General features: G+C 35.4%; 1 protein-coding gene and 1 pseudogene across 3 annotated transcripts in view; one reads left to right on the top strand and one right to left on the bottom strand.

The window, feature by feature from the left end:
- Positions 1-10,907, bottom strand: part of EMB2771 (E3 ubiquitin ligase) — a 34,053-nt gene extending 23,146 nt beyond the window's left edge. For 2 of the 3 annotated variants that reach the window (XR_016514891.1, XM_068629662.2), the window contains exons 1-10: positions 10,523-10,880; positions 10,231-10,294; positions 7,177-7,261; positions 6,310-6,548; positions 6,064-6,169; positions 5,804-5,967; positions 3,895-4,082; positions 3,745-3,814; positions 632-799; positions 39-529 (exon numbers count right to left, since the gene is read on the bottom strand). Coding sequence is in view for 2 of the 3 variants with exons in the window: in XM_068629662.2 (XP_068485763.2) it covers positions 39-529; positions 632-799; positions 3,745-3,814; positions 3,895-4,082; positions 5,804-5,967; positions 6,064-6,169; positions 6,310-6,548; positions 7,177-7,261; positions 10,231-10,294; positions 10,523-10,749 (1,802 nt within the window). In the remaining variant the exon portion in view is untranslated. Of the gene's footprint in view, positions 1-38; positions 530-631; positions 800-3,744; positions 3,815-3,894; positions 4,083-5,803; positions 5,968-6,063; positions 6,170-6,309; positions 6,549-7,176; positions 7,262-10,230; positions 10,295-10,522 lie in introns of all 3 variants that reach the window. The other variant, XM_090293972.1, reaches the window with a different exon arrangement.
- LOC137825595 (BTB/POZ domain-containing protein POB1 pseudogene) lies at positions 1,453-3,046 on the top strand (annotated as a pseudogene).
- Positions 10,908-16,007: the final 5,100 nt, after the last annotated feature.

Below are 16,007 nucleotides of genomic sequence, written 5' to 3'. Positions count from 1 at the left end.
GCAACCTAAATATATAATTCACAATATCAGAGATATACCTTTTGCGAAGATTATCAAGTTTCAGGCTTTCATAGAGTCCATGAAGAGACTCCATACTTTCCCTTAACAGATCAGTATAAAATGGCTTTTCAGAACTTTGTGGGTCATCTACAAATGACCTGTCGGAATTTGCTTCCTGCTGATCAAGTGACACTGCACAAGGTATTCCAAGTATGGAGTTTACTTTGCAAAAATTATAATGAAATTGGCTACTAATAAGGAAGTCCCATGCAGAATGTGGGACTGAGTCAGAGCCCTTTTGACATATAGTTTTACTTTTTCTGCAAATTTGCATAATTACATGACAAAAAGAGTTCCATTCTGAATCAACAATGGGTTCAGCTTCTGACGAATGAGCTGGATCATCATCTTTCCAGAAAAGACCAAGAAGATGTCTGTAAAAGCTAGAATAAAGACCCTCAGCAAGTGCTGTGATGCAATCATTAGCTAATGCTGATGAAGGACTCTCACGTAATGCACATCTAAAGATCTGCATATGCAAAGCAGATGTCAAAAGATGTAAACAGGTTATGCCAACTTCAAGATAAAAAAATGAAAAGAGATCATCCCTGAATACAAGTCATTATTATACCTGCCTATTGTTTACTATCACATTGACTCGGCCCTCAACAGCATCAGCAAGGCCAGTGATCTTTAAGTCATTGGGAAGAAGAGATTCTTCTGAAAACTCCAGATTATGCAGAATCTTATCTTTATTTAAGCAAGGTAACACATATTTGCATAGGCATTGCTTCCCAGACTACAATATAAACACAACATATTATTAAACAAGTTTTATGCTTCAGCAATCTTGATGGAGTCATAAAATAAATTATCAGAGGGGAAGGGTGAGAATCTGAGAAAGGCTGATGATAGCTGTAAAAAGTATAAAAAATCAATACAAAAAAGAACTTATGGGATTTTTTTAGAAAAGTTTCTCCAAAAGAACTTCTAAGAGAGAGAAATGAAATTGACATCTCCATAGGTTAAAATTAGCATATACACAAGTTAAAAATAAAATTATGGGGAAGTTGAGAAAGCTTCTACAAATTAGCTTATGCACAAGCTAAATTTAATTTTCGGAGAAGTCAATTTCATTTTTTTCTTTTTTTTTTCTTTTCTACAAGTCTTTTTTGAGAAGCTCATCCAAACAAACTAAAATTAAAGTTACCATCCCTATAGCTATATTTATGAGAAACCATATCCAATACTTATCAAGGAACAAAAGCATATGTCGATAAAAGTGAATACATATCTACAACATCAGTTATATAGCAATCAATAAAACTATAAGCACAACAATACTAAGAGGGAATACCCGTTTAGCATTAAACATAAAATAAATTTCACTTTTATTGGAGATCCCACATCGACTAGACATAAAAATCTTTCATAGTATATAAATGGGTACAAACCTCACCTAATAGGCTGGTTTTATAAAATTGAGTTAGACTTAAAGTTCACTTCTTAATATGGTATTAACTGTCATCAACACATCCAATAAAGCAGGTGTTGTAGTAGTAGTCAAGGTGTTACTGCACATAAAATTCAGCAGCTATGGAGTTTCTTCATAGGCATTAATTGTGAGGGTACATGTCTTTGCCCAGATTCCCTCATCCCATTTTGAGACAAGCTTATGGAAGAAAAGACTTTTTGCAGCCAAGATAGGAAAACTTATACTGCTTTTTTTTGTCACAGACTCGCTCTCTCACCCCTTTACTTTTTTCCTAATAAACCCTTCAAAAGGAAAACCGTTTTCTCCTTTTCTCTTCTTTCAACCTTATCTTAGGTTAATTTATGCGTTAGACGCATGAAGGATTCAAATTTGGATTTGTTTGACCCGGTTGTGGCCATGGAGTCCGAATGGTCCGGCGACGGTTCCACTTCTGACGCCGATTTCGACTTCGCTTTCAACGATAATAACTTCTTCGACAGGGTTCTCCGAATCAAGATCATGCTTGACCCAATTGACTTCTGACCCAATCTTGTTGACTGCACCACCATTGTCAATAGGGCGCGCCACCACGAGGATGTAAAAAAGGAGAACAGTGTGGATATTGCTTTGATGCCAGACAAGAAAATATTGAACGGAAATCAACCTGATTTGGATGAGTGTGAATACCAAGATGAGGATGTTGTTGCAATGGTTGAAGAACCTAATTCTAGTGATGAAGCTACTAACAGTGTTGATTCAGACTGGAGCAAGGACTACCCTGTAGGTGCAGTTGTAAGAGTTAAAACGCTGCATATAAGTTCTCCTATCCTGGCTGCAAAAAAGTCCTTTCTTCTATAAGGTTTTCTTAGATGGGATGAGGGAATTTGAGCAGAGACATGTCACCCTCAAAATTAATGCCTCTGAAGAAGCTCCATAGCTGCTGAATTTTATTTTCAGTAACACCATGACTAATACTACAGCACTTACTTTACTGGATGTGTTATGCATTGCTTTATTTGGAGCTTCCTTCTAGTGTCTTAATGGCTGATGCAGTCCAATCATTGACTGATGCTGCAAAGCAGTATCTGGCTGGTCGGTACAAGGATATAACCAAGTTCTAGGAAGAGGTTTTGGCCTTGCCCCTAGCTTGAGTAGAGGCAATACTATGAAAGTGATGATCTTTAGGTTTCCTTAGAGGATGTTGTACATGATTTTGTGATGAAGTGGTCTTAATAGCAGTACCCTAAACTGGAAGAAAGGCGAGAAGTCTTGGATTGCTTTCTAGCCCGTTTAATTCGCTTCCTTTATATGACTTGTCTAAAGCTTAAGAAGGTCTTGACATGTACTTACTTCGACCATGACGTTGCTTCTAAGCTTGTACCTAGAGGGCCTATTTTTCAAGGTTGAGGCTCCACCCCGCTAGCAAGCACTGGCTGCGAAAGACTCCGCATCTTCAAATCATCATTTTGTGGAGAGGGCATACAATGATACAAATATCGCCCAGTGAAGGTGGTGGAATTTGAACTTCCCTGGCAACAATGTGGTGTACTACTTGGATCTAAAGTGGACGGAGTGCACCAATCTATTCCCATCGGGCCGATTTTATTCTCATAAATTCCATTTGGGTGGTCAAGGTTTTTTCTTATCAGAACACTGCAACATGGATCAACAAAGCTTTTTCCATTGCCTTGGGCTGTTTTTGAGAATGCAAGAGAAGGGCTTAGTGAACTTTGGTGTTGACTATGAGTTTGCTATTGGACCATCCATAAATATATAGTTTCACACACGAGTTGGTTGGTCTCAGCATGAGGGAGTGTTGAAGATCTCACATCGACTGGACATAAATATATATCATAGTATATAAGTGGGTGCAAACCTCACCTTATAAATTGATTTTATAAAGTTGAGTTAGGCTTAAAGTCCACTTCTTAATAACTTCAAACATTCAACGATAAAAGAAAATGATAAAAAGAGAGAAATTTTTATATGTACATATTAATTGGAAGTTGAAACAAAGATAAAAACAAAGCAAGGGAATCATGAACCCTACTAAGCCCTAACAGCAAGCAAAAAAATGATACAAGCATCACTCGGAAGAGGTATCAAATCCACTCTATGCGAAGAATAATAACCAGAACACAATTTAATGGAAAACACTTGCACAAAAATGATAGTATATAGACTGAGAGAAATACCAGGAGTCAGGAAAGACATTAAAAAGATATGAAGAATGACTCAATCAATATGTGTCTATTTAAGTGTAGGCTTACATAGAGAAGCAAAACATTTTCAGGAGCCAAAACCATTATGTCTGAATATGGAAGGAGTCCTACTTTGACCCTGAAAAACCCAGATTTGAAGAAACTTAGAATTTATGCCCATTACTGTAAAATCAATGCAGAAATAGATGAGATATGTACCTTGGGCGGGTTACTGTCACGGGTGAAGCTGCAATGGCATATATGTTCCATCCCATATCAGGTTTAACATCAAACACAACCTCATTATTTATTTCAACAATCTGAAGACTAAGAATTAACAACTTTCTTTGTTCTTGATGAAAAAAGCAGACAACAGGAGTTGCATCATCATCAGTAGCCATGAAGACCTAGTAGTCATTTGAAGAAAGAGTCAAAAGAAAAAAATAAAACTAAAAAATAAGATAAATTATCCAAAGAGGAAAGGAGAATCCAATCCATCTATCCAGCTATCTAATTGACTTTTAATTTCAATGTTCTATGCAAAATCTAAAAGAACCTAGAGAGATTTAGATTGTGAGTGTATTTCATTTCATCAAAAGGTCTTTGATTACAAGATGTGTCATTGCAGTGTTCAAAGACAAAACAACAGTACTAACTGACAGCTGTTGTAAGTAAACCAACTGTTGTGATAGCTAACTGGAAGCATGTATATACTACATACACTATTACCTATACTGAATATACACCGTCATTCTAAACAAGTTAGAAACTAAAATGAATAAAATAATTCTTCAAATAATAAAACAATGACATATTTTGGACAACATAGTTAAACAAAACATCATTAATGGATTGGCAAGTTAGCTTTTTTTATGTTCAAAATATCTTTCGATAAAAATCTTACCAATGTTGTTAAAACATTAAATAATGGTGATTACTGGACAAAGGAGAATTGGATTCCAACAAAATACCTTACCATCTTTGGTAGAGGAGGTCACTTCCAACAAAGTCAAACAACCCGTCCCCACGTCAAACAAACACCCCATCTATGGCAACTAACTAATTTGTTCACTCAAGTTACCTCTTTGTTCATGAGTCTGTTTCTTTGATCCTTTCATGATTCTTTGCGTCTCTATTATTTTCACCTCCATTTACTTTTCTATTCTCTGTAAGTATTCTTTCTTTGTCTAAAATTTTCTTTCAATTCCTCTGTTTTGAGTCTCTCTACACACCTTTAGTGAGTTTTGTTTTCTCTGAACTTTGCTATGAGGCTTATGATGTTAACTCTTAAGTTTGTGAAATGCATAATTTGTACTTCTACAAATTGTATTTTTCAAAATGTTTCTAGTTTGTTCTTGATATATTTCATTGTTTTATTTTATTTATTATATTCTGAAGTTTTCAAGAATGCTTTTTAGGCATATGATATTTTATTTTGGCTACCTTACTTACACCATAGGCTGCAGTACCATCTGCCAAATTTTTATGGCAGATTTCTGTCTTGGTAATAACATTAAATCTGATGATGAAAGCTTTTCTGAGGGGTGGAGAAGTAACTTTTCCAGAAAAAGTGAGCAATCCAACATTCCCTAAAAGGAACTAAGTAAAATTCATAGAAGTAGGATCTTACTAAAAATTGGAAATTGTTAAGAATATGCAAGGCAAGATGGAATTAAAGAAACAAAAGTCAGATGGCTGGCCAAGTGAGAAAGAATAAAAAGTGGAAGGCAAACAGTACCACAATATTGTATATATAGAATAAAGGCCACAGAACAGCACCACAACAAGGTGGTCTGCTTCTATAAGCAGATTAAAAATCAAAATAGAATATTAAAAAACATTTGAATAATGATTTTTAATGTACTAAATATGTTCAACTGATAAGAAATTTAATTAACAAACTTTAAATTATTAATTAATCATCTGCTATGCTAGAAAAACATATAAACAGCTTTGAGGTCATATAAAGCATCTACATTATTTTCACATTAATATTTGAAAAACACAGGAAACAACCATGCCATTAACTGATTAATTGCATTTCCCATTTAAAACCAAATGTCTAACTAAATGTACAGATGAACAATAGCCAGAAAATTATGAGGAAGTCTAATAGCCTATGTCAAACCTTACAAGCAGCTGTCTGAGCACCTTTTCCCTGCCATATTTTCCGAAAGGACAAATGTTTTGGCAATACACTCATGGGGTCTATAGGTAATGAACTACCAGCTGACTCCTCGTCAACATTAGAATTGACAATTTCTGCAACCCACAAAGAGTGCTGCATCTTTCCTGAATTCAGGGTAACACCATCACAAAAACTACTAAGACAACAAGCCATTCAGAAGGAAACCAGGATCTGATTGTTAGAACTTCAATGAAAGAAACCTTTATTATAGGATGCCATGAGTGGGACTTGATCACTTGTCCAAATTGTCTTTTCGTCATATTCCTTCATCATGTTCAATTTTCCTCTTTCTTCAATAAAAGTTGGCTACAGTGACAGTAAAACAATGTCAATAAGTAATACCAGGACAAGAATTTAGAGAAGTAAATATGTCACAACACAACTACACAAGATAAAACATAGAAAGATGAAATTCCAGCAACAATCTGTAGATTGTTATAACATACTCGGAGTTCATCCAGTGGATCCATCAAAATGAGATGAGAGGATACTGAAGTACCCTCGCCCCTTTGGATATGATTAGATGCACTAAGCAGCATATCACGCGTACTAAGCAAAGGACTTGTAGATGAAAAAGGAACACGTGACAGTATATTTGCTTCAACATCTTGCTGGAGTAATAAACCAAAAGGAAGAGGCCATATAGATGTGATTGTACGAGGAAGTGGAAGTGATACCACTTCACCTATAAAACAGATGAAAATTTCAGCCACTATATCACCAAAAACAAAAACTGAAAACTTGAAATATTGGCAATCTGATATATAAGAGGCATTACTGGCTAATGTTTGTTCACAGAATTGACTAATGTTTATTTTACATTACTGGCTACTAAAGACAGCACCTCAACAAAGATCTGACAATGATAATTTTGGCAAATTGCAAGGACCAATGTATAAATGTCTTTTTTAATGTATGAACTAAAACAAAAAGGGGTATGAAGTAAATGGACCAAATTTTTAATGTAGCCTTATTAATATCTTTTTATCCCATCCACCTTTTAACCATGACCATCTAAGGTGTCCAATTTTATTCAATGAGATATTTGTTTGTGGGAAAAGGCTAGGTTGTCTTGTTTTGTCATTTGCTATAATCAATTAACTAAATCGTGAAATTTTACTAGAATCCCAAGGATTGTTGGTTATTTTGGTTCTTGGTTCTAGTTCTAAACTGATAATGAGTAAAAGAAACATGTTTCCAATGAGTACAATAATTTTTTTAGCAACAAGGCCAGAAACTAGTACCATTCCATGTCATACGTGTTTTTTTCTCCTTTTGAATGATATGATGGTTGAACATTATTTATTACTCACCAGATGTATTATAGATGGTCAAACGATCAATTTGTAATATACATAGAAGAGCTTCAGCTATATGACTGAGACGGCACCAGCACACCTAAAATTTGAAAATAATTAGTAATAAGAACTGCTCAGTAAATGCAACAAAAGCATCACATTTACTAAAAGTGAAAAGAAATAAACAAATTTGAAACTTGGTCTTCCACTGTTGCACTTGCTCATCGTTGCATGCAATGTTGCAGTGATTGGCTGATTGGGTAAAATTTAACCTCCTTAGTATTTGAAAACCCAAAGCCAAGTCAAGAGACAATGTTTTGAAGGAAGACTTCATTATGGGGAAAGAAGGATTAAAATGGAAGAAGATAAAACCTCCTTAAACAAAGAAGGCCAACAAAGCATAGAATCACAGCAGCAGCTGTATGAATGCCTATCAAATAAATTCCACAAAAGAAACCTTTGAACACTATAGTGATAATATAAAAACTATTCTACTTGCAAAAATATTATGCCTTAAAATCCAAATATTTGAGTGAGTGATAGGATTCAAACAACAACATAAATCATATATGTTAAAGATCTCACATCAATTAGAGATAAAGTCAGTTTACAGTATACAATAAGGCCAAACTTCACCTTACAACCGATTTTGTGAGGTTGAGTTAGGCATAAACTCCCCTACTAATATGGTATTAAAGTCTATCCTAGTGAAGTTTGATGGATCTATTGTGTCACCCCGTTGTCACTCTCAGACAACCCACAATATCTGGTCATGAAGGGTGTGTGTTGAAAATCTCACATCGACTAGAGATAAAGTCAATTTACAATATATAAATGGGGCAAACCTCACCTTACAAATTGGTTTTGTGAAGATGAGTTAGATTTAAACTCACTTCTTAATAATGTACATGATAAGAACCAGAAAAATATTATAGAACAACCAACTTTAATTGTATTAGTAACATATGTTCCAGCCGTAATCAATGAGATTCACAATTGGGAATACAATTAGCCATAGTAGAATAAAATTTCCAACATACACCCTCGCGTCAAGGACTAGATATCTCAAGCGTGAGACTAGATATTTGTGGGTGATTGGATAGCATTCCAATGATAGCAGGTAACATATAATCCTTACAAACCTCGCTAGGATAGGCTCTGAAACCATCTAAGATATTGGGTTTTAAGCTTAACTCAATCTTACAAAACCGGTTTGTAAGGTGAAATTTGCACCCGTTTATATAATATTATTTGATTATATCTCTAATCTATGTAGAATCTCCAACACTTATTTTTATACTTTCTCTCACTCAAACAACTTGTGCACGCCCCATACCACTAAGGTCATGTCAGCAGTTTCTTAGGTCCCCCAATTCTACCACCTTATTCCAATCAAGTGTGATACCTCTCTTTTGTCTCCTAACATACATCTTAAGTGTAGGGGTCTTATTAGTACATCATAGACCTCTTCCTTACTCCCGCCAAAATCTATAAAAACTAGTAAAAAGGAAATGCTCCAAAGTTATTACCACACACACAATATTCACCAACCACACCAAACCTACTTCAAACATAGCTACCATGCAGTAAAAGATATGGAAATGGAACTACATCAGAATAAAAGCAACACAAAACACGTAGCCTGAAAAGCTTTGTTAGGTTGCAAACTTGTAAGGTTAAGAAGATTTTTGAATAAAATGAAATTGTGTTGGATTAGTGTTAACACTGGAGTAGTTGAAAATGGGACTTAAAGCCTAGGAACTCCATGCTTTCCCATTTGGTAGTTTGTTAAAGTGGTATTAAAACATACATGGTTTATTTAGCCATTACGTATAGAAATGTTGATGAAATTAATGAGTTCACCCTTTTTCCTTTATAAGATCTCAATGTACTGGGAGAATTCAAAAAGTTGAATATTAAACTGCTCATAAAGTAAATGAAAGTTTGAATTGTTGAACCTAGGCTTGAGACCAGTGTTCTCTTCTCTATATATTCAAAGCCATATAGTATTTTCCTTTCTTACAGTCCTAAAACATACTCATCCTCTTATCTTATTCATTAAAACTAAACTTTTTTTGTAAACTGAAGATTGCCCATGCAAATCTAATCCTTATCATCCAAATTTCCTGAATTAACTGTTACAGTTTGAAAGTTCTAGTTACTAATTTACACTTTCATCTTCTAAAAGTTTATTTCCTATTTGCTGCTATATTCACTGGATCTCATCTTATACAATGTGTATGTCCTCTAAACACTAGCAGCATAGGCAGAAATTTTGTTACTCCTTGTGAGGAATAAGATTAAAGTACTAAAGTAAACATTGCAAAAATTAATCACATTTAAGAACCCCACCGAACCATACATGCGTTAGTAAATTTCTAGCTGAAACAATACAGAACATTTTCTCTACAGACTCAAACCATTAACTTTGGCTTCACTCAGAATTAAAATTACTGTTTTGACCTCAAATTTGCTAAGATAATAACACTGGTCATATCCGAGGTATTATCCCCTTAGATATTTGGTATTTTCGTCATAGTTTTTTCTTTAAAAAACATCTCATTGGATTCACAGAGAAAAGTGTACATAAATTACACTACGCCTCTACTCTTAAACGATGTTAGACTTTTTAGTGAAACAAAACAAACATATACCTAAGGGATATGAGTGACTTGAAATGCTGCCTTTCATTCTCACTCCTAGGGTCAATGTCCTAACCTTAAGTTAACGAAAATATAATCGGTAGGGTTAATAACGACATCTGATGTATTCTCCTCTTTAAAGTTAAATGTTTATATCATGGTTTTGTCCTTAAAAACATCACAGTGGAGGGTACATGGACCCTTAGCTTTAACTCCTTCCTAGGTGATGTGGACTTTCGAAGGTAGGGGAACTATTTCAAATAGAAATTCCCACACAAAAAAGGGATGAAAAGTCCACAACGAAAACCATAATATTCCTCCATGAACAATGTTCAGTTCACTGGACAAAATTTATCAGTACATGTTCTAAATAGGGGTTTAAAGAGTCTCGTTTCAAATTCAAGGTATGAAAACTCGAAACTCGTACCTTAACAATGTCAGATGGCAAGGTAAATCTCTTGAACACTCTCGCACCCGTCGACCATATAATCCTACCACAAAACAGCAACAACGTTAGATAAAGCAATCCAATGCGATGCACCAAATGCAGCTTCAGACGAAGTAATAACCATGCGGAGCAAAGCCACAGCAGCAAAAGAACACAACAGAACTTCAAAAGGAAGGCTAAGATTCAACTTCGTTTTTCTTATTCCTTTAACTTCATTTCCGCACTTTCGGAAGCAACTAAGCAGAGAACCGAGGGTTTTGTGATAAATTACCGATTGCCGCGGATGAAAAGTTCATGATCGCCACAACTGCTCGGTGCCAAAGAAACGTCGTTGCATTCATCTTCGGCGTCTCTGTCCCGCGCGATTTCTGGATCGAAGAGGAAGTAATCGTACTTGTCAGTGACAGTGCCAGGGGGTTTGCCGTCCAGAGCTTCCGCGATGAGGCCAAACGGCTTGAACTCGCCCAACACAGTTAGGCAACGTTTTCCTATCGACATTTTCTCGGAGCTCAGAGCAAGTTCCTATCGTGCATGAGTTTGGTGGTGACGAGTATGGAGCACAAGAAGATGGGTGAAATGAAATGTGTTGCAGCAGAAGTAGGCTTTCGGCTCCCGCTCTTTATTTTGACAATTACTTCCTATACCTCATTATATTTAAATTTCCATCCCATTTTGATGTGAAATGGCAACATAACCTTAAAATAAAAGGGAGGTCAAAGATATTTTTGGAATCCCATATTTCTTAGATTTTATTTTTCTTAATACTTTTTTTAATTCTGAAAATAAATTGGAATATATTTTCAGATTTTTTCTTTTAATTAATTTTCTATAACATATTTTTTACATTTTGAAATTGTTTTTTTAATAAGATTTTCATTTTCATTTTTTTTTAAATTGTATTTTTAGAACACAATAATTTATTTTAGATTTATTTTTTCAAAGTGTATTTTTTTAATTGCGAGATGAATAGTAATTTTAGAAAGTGGCCATAGTGGGACATTTTGTGATGGGAGATACGTTGGTGGTGGTGATACATCAACATAGTCATGTGACTATGATAGATGGAGTTACGTTGAAATAGTTGGCATTGTAAAGGAGATGGAGTTTTTAACAGGATAGGAGATGGGGTTTTTAACTGTATAGGATATGTGATATTCACGTAAAGGTTGTGAAGGGTTGGAAAATAGATTGCAGCTTTTTGGTTGATGATGGTGGTGCAATAGAAATGCTAAAACTTGCAAATACATATGTTGAAGTTCATTTATTTTTACTGCACATTGTTTCAAATGCATAAGTGATGTTGGTGGTTTGAAAGATGATATTGGTGAGCATGATGGTGTGGAGGCTCATGGTGTGGAAAGTGTGGTTGTTGAAGGTGATGTTGAGGATGGTGTGGAGCCTCATGATGAGGAGGAGGAAGGTCGTGCTAGTGTGAAACTCAAAGGTGTTGAAGGTGATGTTAAGGATGGTGGTGGTGTGGATATTGGTGAGCATCATGGTGTGGTTGAGGGCGATGAGGAGGAGGAGGAAGGTCGTGTTGATGTGGAACCAGAAGGTGTTGAAGGTCATGTTGAGGATGATGGTAGTGAGGTTGAGGAATATCAGAAGGAAGAGGAAGGTCGTGGTGGTCAGGGTATTGGTGCGACTATTTATGAAGACATGGAATGTGATATGATGGTGGGCATGTGTCATAAGATTCTTTTTGGTTAAAGGAAGTTGAATTTATTGAAGGTGAAATTGAAGTTCGGTGTGAGGGTACTAGAGAAAAGGATGAGGGTAATAGAGATAAGGGTGAGGGCTACTACAGATAAGGGTGAGGGTGAGAGTCAGGGTACTACAAATAAGGGTGAGGGTAGGCATAGGCGCAAAAGTAAAAGACAAACCAATAATCCCATAAAAGGTTTGTAACCAAATTCTACAAATGATGTGCAAAATTTGGGTGTTGATGATGATGAAAGTGAAGTAACATTTGTGCATAATAAAGTGTTGTCAGATACAAAGTGGAAATCATAAAAGTTATACAACATGGACGAAGTTGAAGATGGTGAGGAGGATATGAGTATTGGTGGTAAATTTTCATCCTTTGAAATGCCAAAAAACATGGCATATTTTTCCTAAGATCTGGGTACCTATTTTATAGACAAGGAAGCATTTAAATATGTCATTAAAACTTATGTTGTCCGTTCAGGGAGGAACTTGAAATTAGTAAAAATGATAGTACAATAGTTTGTGTGTGTTGTATTGGAGCACAAGGACACAATCAATGGTATGCATATTGTGGGTTTTCACCCTCAACAAGTTCTTGGCAGTTAAGAAAAAAAATTATGTACATACATGTGTTAGGCAATTTAAGGTTGATTTGTTGAGTACTAAATGGTTGAGTGGAGGTTGGAGTCTTCTTTAAGTCAAGATAAAAAAATAAGAAGTAATGATGTAAGTGATGAGCATATATTTATTCACACTCACTAGCCTTATTCATAGATTATTTGACTATAATAATAAATAAATTCATTGTTTTAATTAATATTCTTATAATTGGGTTTATTTGGACCTTAACTATTATTATTGTTAATTTTGTGTTTTTAGAGTAAATTATCCAGAGGAAGCATCTACCTTTGTGAATGGGCCAAATATGCAAAAGTCCAAGTTGCTTCTTGAACCAAAACAGGAAACAAATTATGAGGAGAAGAAAGAGAAAATAAAATCTACAATATCTCAAAAACAGAATTGGAAGCAAATCTTCTGCAAAATACAAGAATTATGGAAAGATAGAAACTTGGAAACGGTTAACAAAATATAAACTACAATATTCTCTCAAGATCCTTGGAGGTGAAAAGCCTATAAAAGGACACAAGCATCAAGGAGAAAGGAGAGAGCTTCATAGGGTTTTCTTAGTTTATTTTATTCTTAGTAATTCTTTTGTTTTGCCTCCGCATGGAAGCCTAAACCTTTTTGGTTGATTCTTTTGTAATTCCCCATTGAGTTTTGAGGTTTTGTTCAATAAAAGTTTCGATTTTTAATTCTCTATAACAGTTGTTTTTATTGTCTAATCTCCTGGAAAACTAGTTTTTGTGAGAGGTTGTACTTGAACGCATGATTGAGAGTCTTCCTTATCTTAAACTTTGGTTTCTTAGTTAGTTCACATTGTTCTAATTAATTTCTTGAGCGCATGATTCAAGGGAGAGGAGGTAAGCATTCCCATGGAGTATACGCATGGAACAAAGTGGGTATTGATTAAACTAGTAGACGCATGCTTTACTGGTGAGTTTCAGTTGAATCAGATCGGCGCATGTTCAATCTGGTTTAGCTCTGTTGGAGGATTGAAAAAAGATTAATCTTTAGAGAACCTATGAAGAATTCAATGGTGGAAAAACTTGGGATCAACCTCTTTTTATTTGTTATTTTAATCTCTTTTATATTTTATGCACAACTATCTTAAACCCCCTTTTTCTCTTTATTGTTATTGCTAACTTTTATTGTTTGCAGATAGATTTTAAACCCTGGTCAATTGATTTTACTATTGGATTCGTTGGGAGACGACTTGGGGACATTTGTCCACAATTATACTATCATCTCTCTAGTGTTAGACAAGTCTACGCTAGAATCATATTAATTTGACAGCAAAACGACAGCTATCAGATGTAAGGAATAAAGTTGTTAAACAATGGAACACAAGTATAAGTAAATCAAAATTTCAAAAGGCAATGGTTATGGCGCTGAAGAATGTTCGTGGTTCATTTCAAGAGCAGTACAAACGAATTTATGACTATGCACATGAGTTGTTGCGCTTCAATTTGGGGTACACAGTTAAAGTAAAAGTTGAAGACATAAATGGGTTCAAAGTGTTTAACAGATTTTATGTTTGCTTAAAATCCTGGAAGGATAGCTTTATATCTGTAGACCCATAATTGCTTTAGATTAGTGCTTTCTTGAAAGGCTTTTATGGTGGTTAATTGTTGACAACAACTGGAAGGGACCCAAATGATCAGATGCTACCACTAGCATATGTTGTGGTTGAGGTTGAATGCAAAGATTCTTGGACCTGGTTTTTGCAACTTTTAATTGAAAATGTTGGGGTCTATAAGTATGTGAAGGCATCACTTTCATGTCTAACCAACAACAAGTATATTCTTTGTTGTCAATTGTTGATTTTGTCTGTGTATAATTTTCATATAACTATTTTGTATATGACATTTGACAGGGTTTGTTGTCTGTCATTCAATATATGATACCTGGGGCAGTGCAACGGTTTTGTGTTTAACACTTGTACTCGAACTTCAAAAAGAAATTCCAAGGAAAAAATTAAAAACTTTAATGTGAAGGGCAACCGAGAGCACATATCCCCAAACATGGGGGAGGGAGGTGAGGGTATAAAGGAAATCAATGATGAGGCTTTCAAAAATCTTATTGCAGTGCCTCCCATGGAAGCATTCATAAAACACATACTTGTTCTTTTAGTGTGTTCATGTGCTGGTACTTTTGTTATTGGTGTGCTTCATACATGCCTTTTTCATCAGGGTCAGTTAAAGCTTATAGATGCATGGTTGAGACACTTCTGCACTAAATAAAATGTCAGAGTATTATTCATTAAATAATATGGTTGGATTTGCCTCCTTAATGGCTGATTATATATTTAAAATAATAGTAGTTGTGGTTAACTTGGACATACATGACTGCAGATGCCGAAAATGGATGTTAACTGGAATACCTTATTGTCATGCACTTTCTACAATGAAATTTGTTAATGTGGATGCAGTCAACTTCATTTAATTTTGGTTTAAAAAGGAAACATACACAGAGGTGTACAACTCAATTATCTATCCAGTGAACGACGAACAAGTGTGGGACAAAACTAACATGCTAGATGTTGTGTCACCTCCCACCAAGAAGATGCCTGGAAGACCAAAAAAGTAAAGAAAGTTGGAGGCATGGGAGGTAATAAAGAACAAGAGTCAGTTATGCCAAACTGGATTAAAGAAAAAAAAGTGGGATTTGTCATAAGCTTGGCCACAACAGAAAGTCATGCATTGAAAAACCATATTAACAAGCTTCAAGTCAGCCATGTCCATCTCACCGCAGGCCATCTCACTAAGCTCTAATGGAGGTAGGTCAATTTGCACCAGGCCCATCTCAACAAGCTCCAAGACAGGCAACTCCAAGTGCACTAGGCCCATCTTAGCAAGCTCCAAATGCACTAGGCCCATCTCAGCAAACTCCAAGTTAGGCAACTCCAAGTGCACCAGGATTGTCTCCCCCTACTCAACCAACAGTTTCACAACCATCTCAGTTAGCTCGAAGGACAACCAGATCAAGTGCAAATTTTTCAAGACCCAACACGAGGCTTAAGTTACAGTCCATGAGAGGTCGGTTTTGGAAGCCATGACTGCTTTTGGAACCCACTGATTTCACTTTATAGTTGTGTATTTTGAAAAACAATTATTACAGACTTTTGTTAATGTAATTTGGAATGGCATTTACGTTCATGTAGTTAATGTATTTGGTAATTTTTGCAATACATCAATGTTATCAAGTTCTAATGAAGGGTGCAACATGCTAAAATTATATTTGTCATAGTATCTAATGAGTAATGAGGCTCAATTCCACTAACTATAATTCGAAATCGTTTCTTCAACACACTAAATGTTATTTCAATCAAAATTCTAAGTGAAAAATGAAGTGATTAAACAGTTTGTGGACATTTTGTGGACCTCTTCAGGAGTATTCTTTCAAATGGTATCGAACTCCGCAATATGTTG

This window comes from Phaseolus vulgaris, chromosome 8 (genome assembly GCF_051622355.1).
Source record: "Phaseolus vulgaris cultivar YP4 chromosome 8, ASM5162235v1, whole genome shotgun sequence".
NCBI classification, from domain to species: domain Eukaryota; kingdom Viridiplantae; phylum Streptophyta; class Magnoliopsida; order Fabales; family Fabaceae; genus Phaseolus; species Phaseolus vulgaris.
The sequence above is the reverse complement of the archived record's forward strand: the minus strand, read 5'-3'. Positions and strand labels throughout refer to the sequence as shown.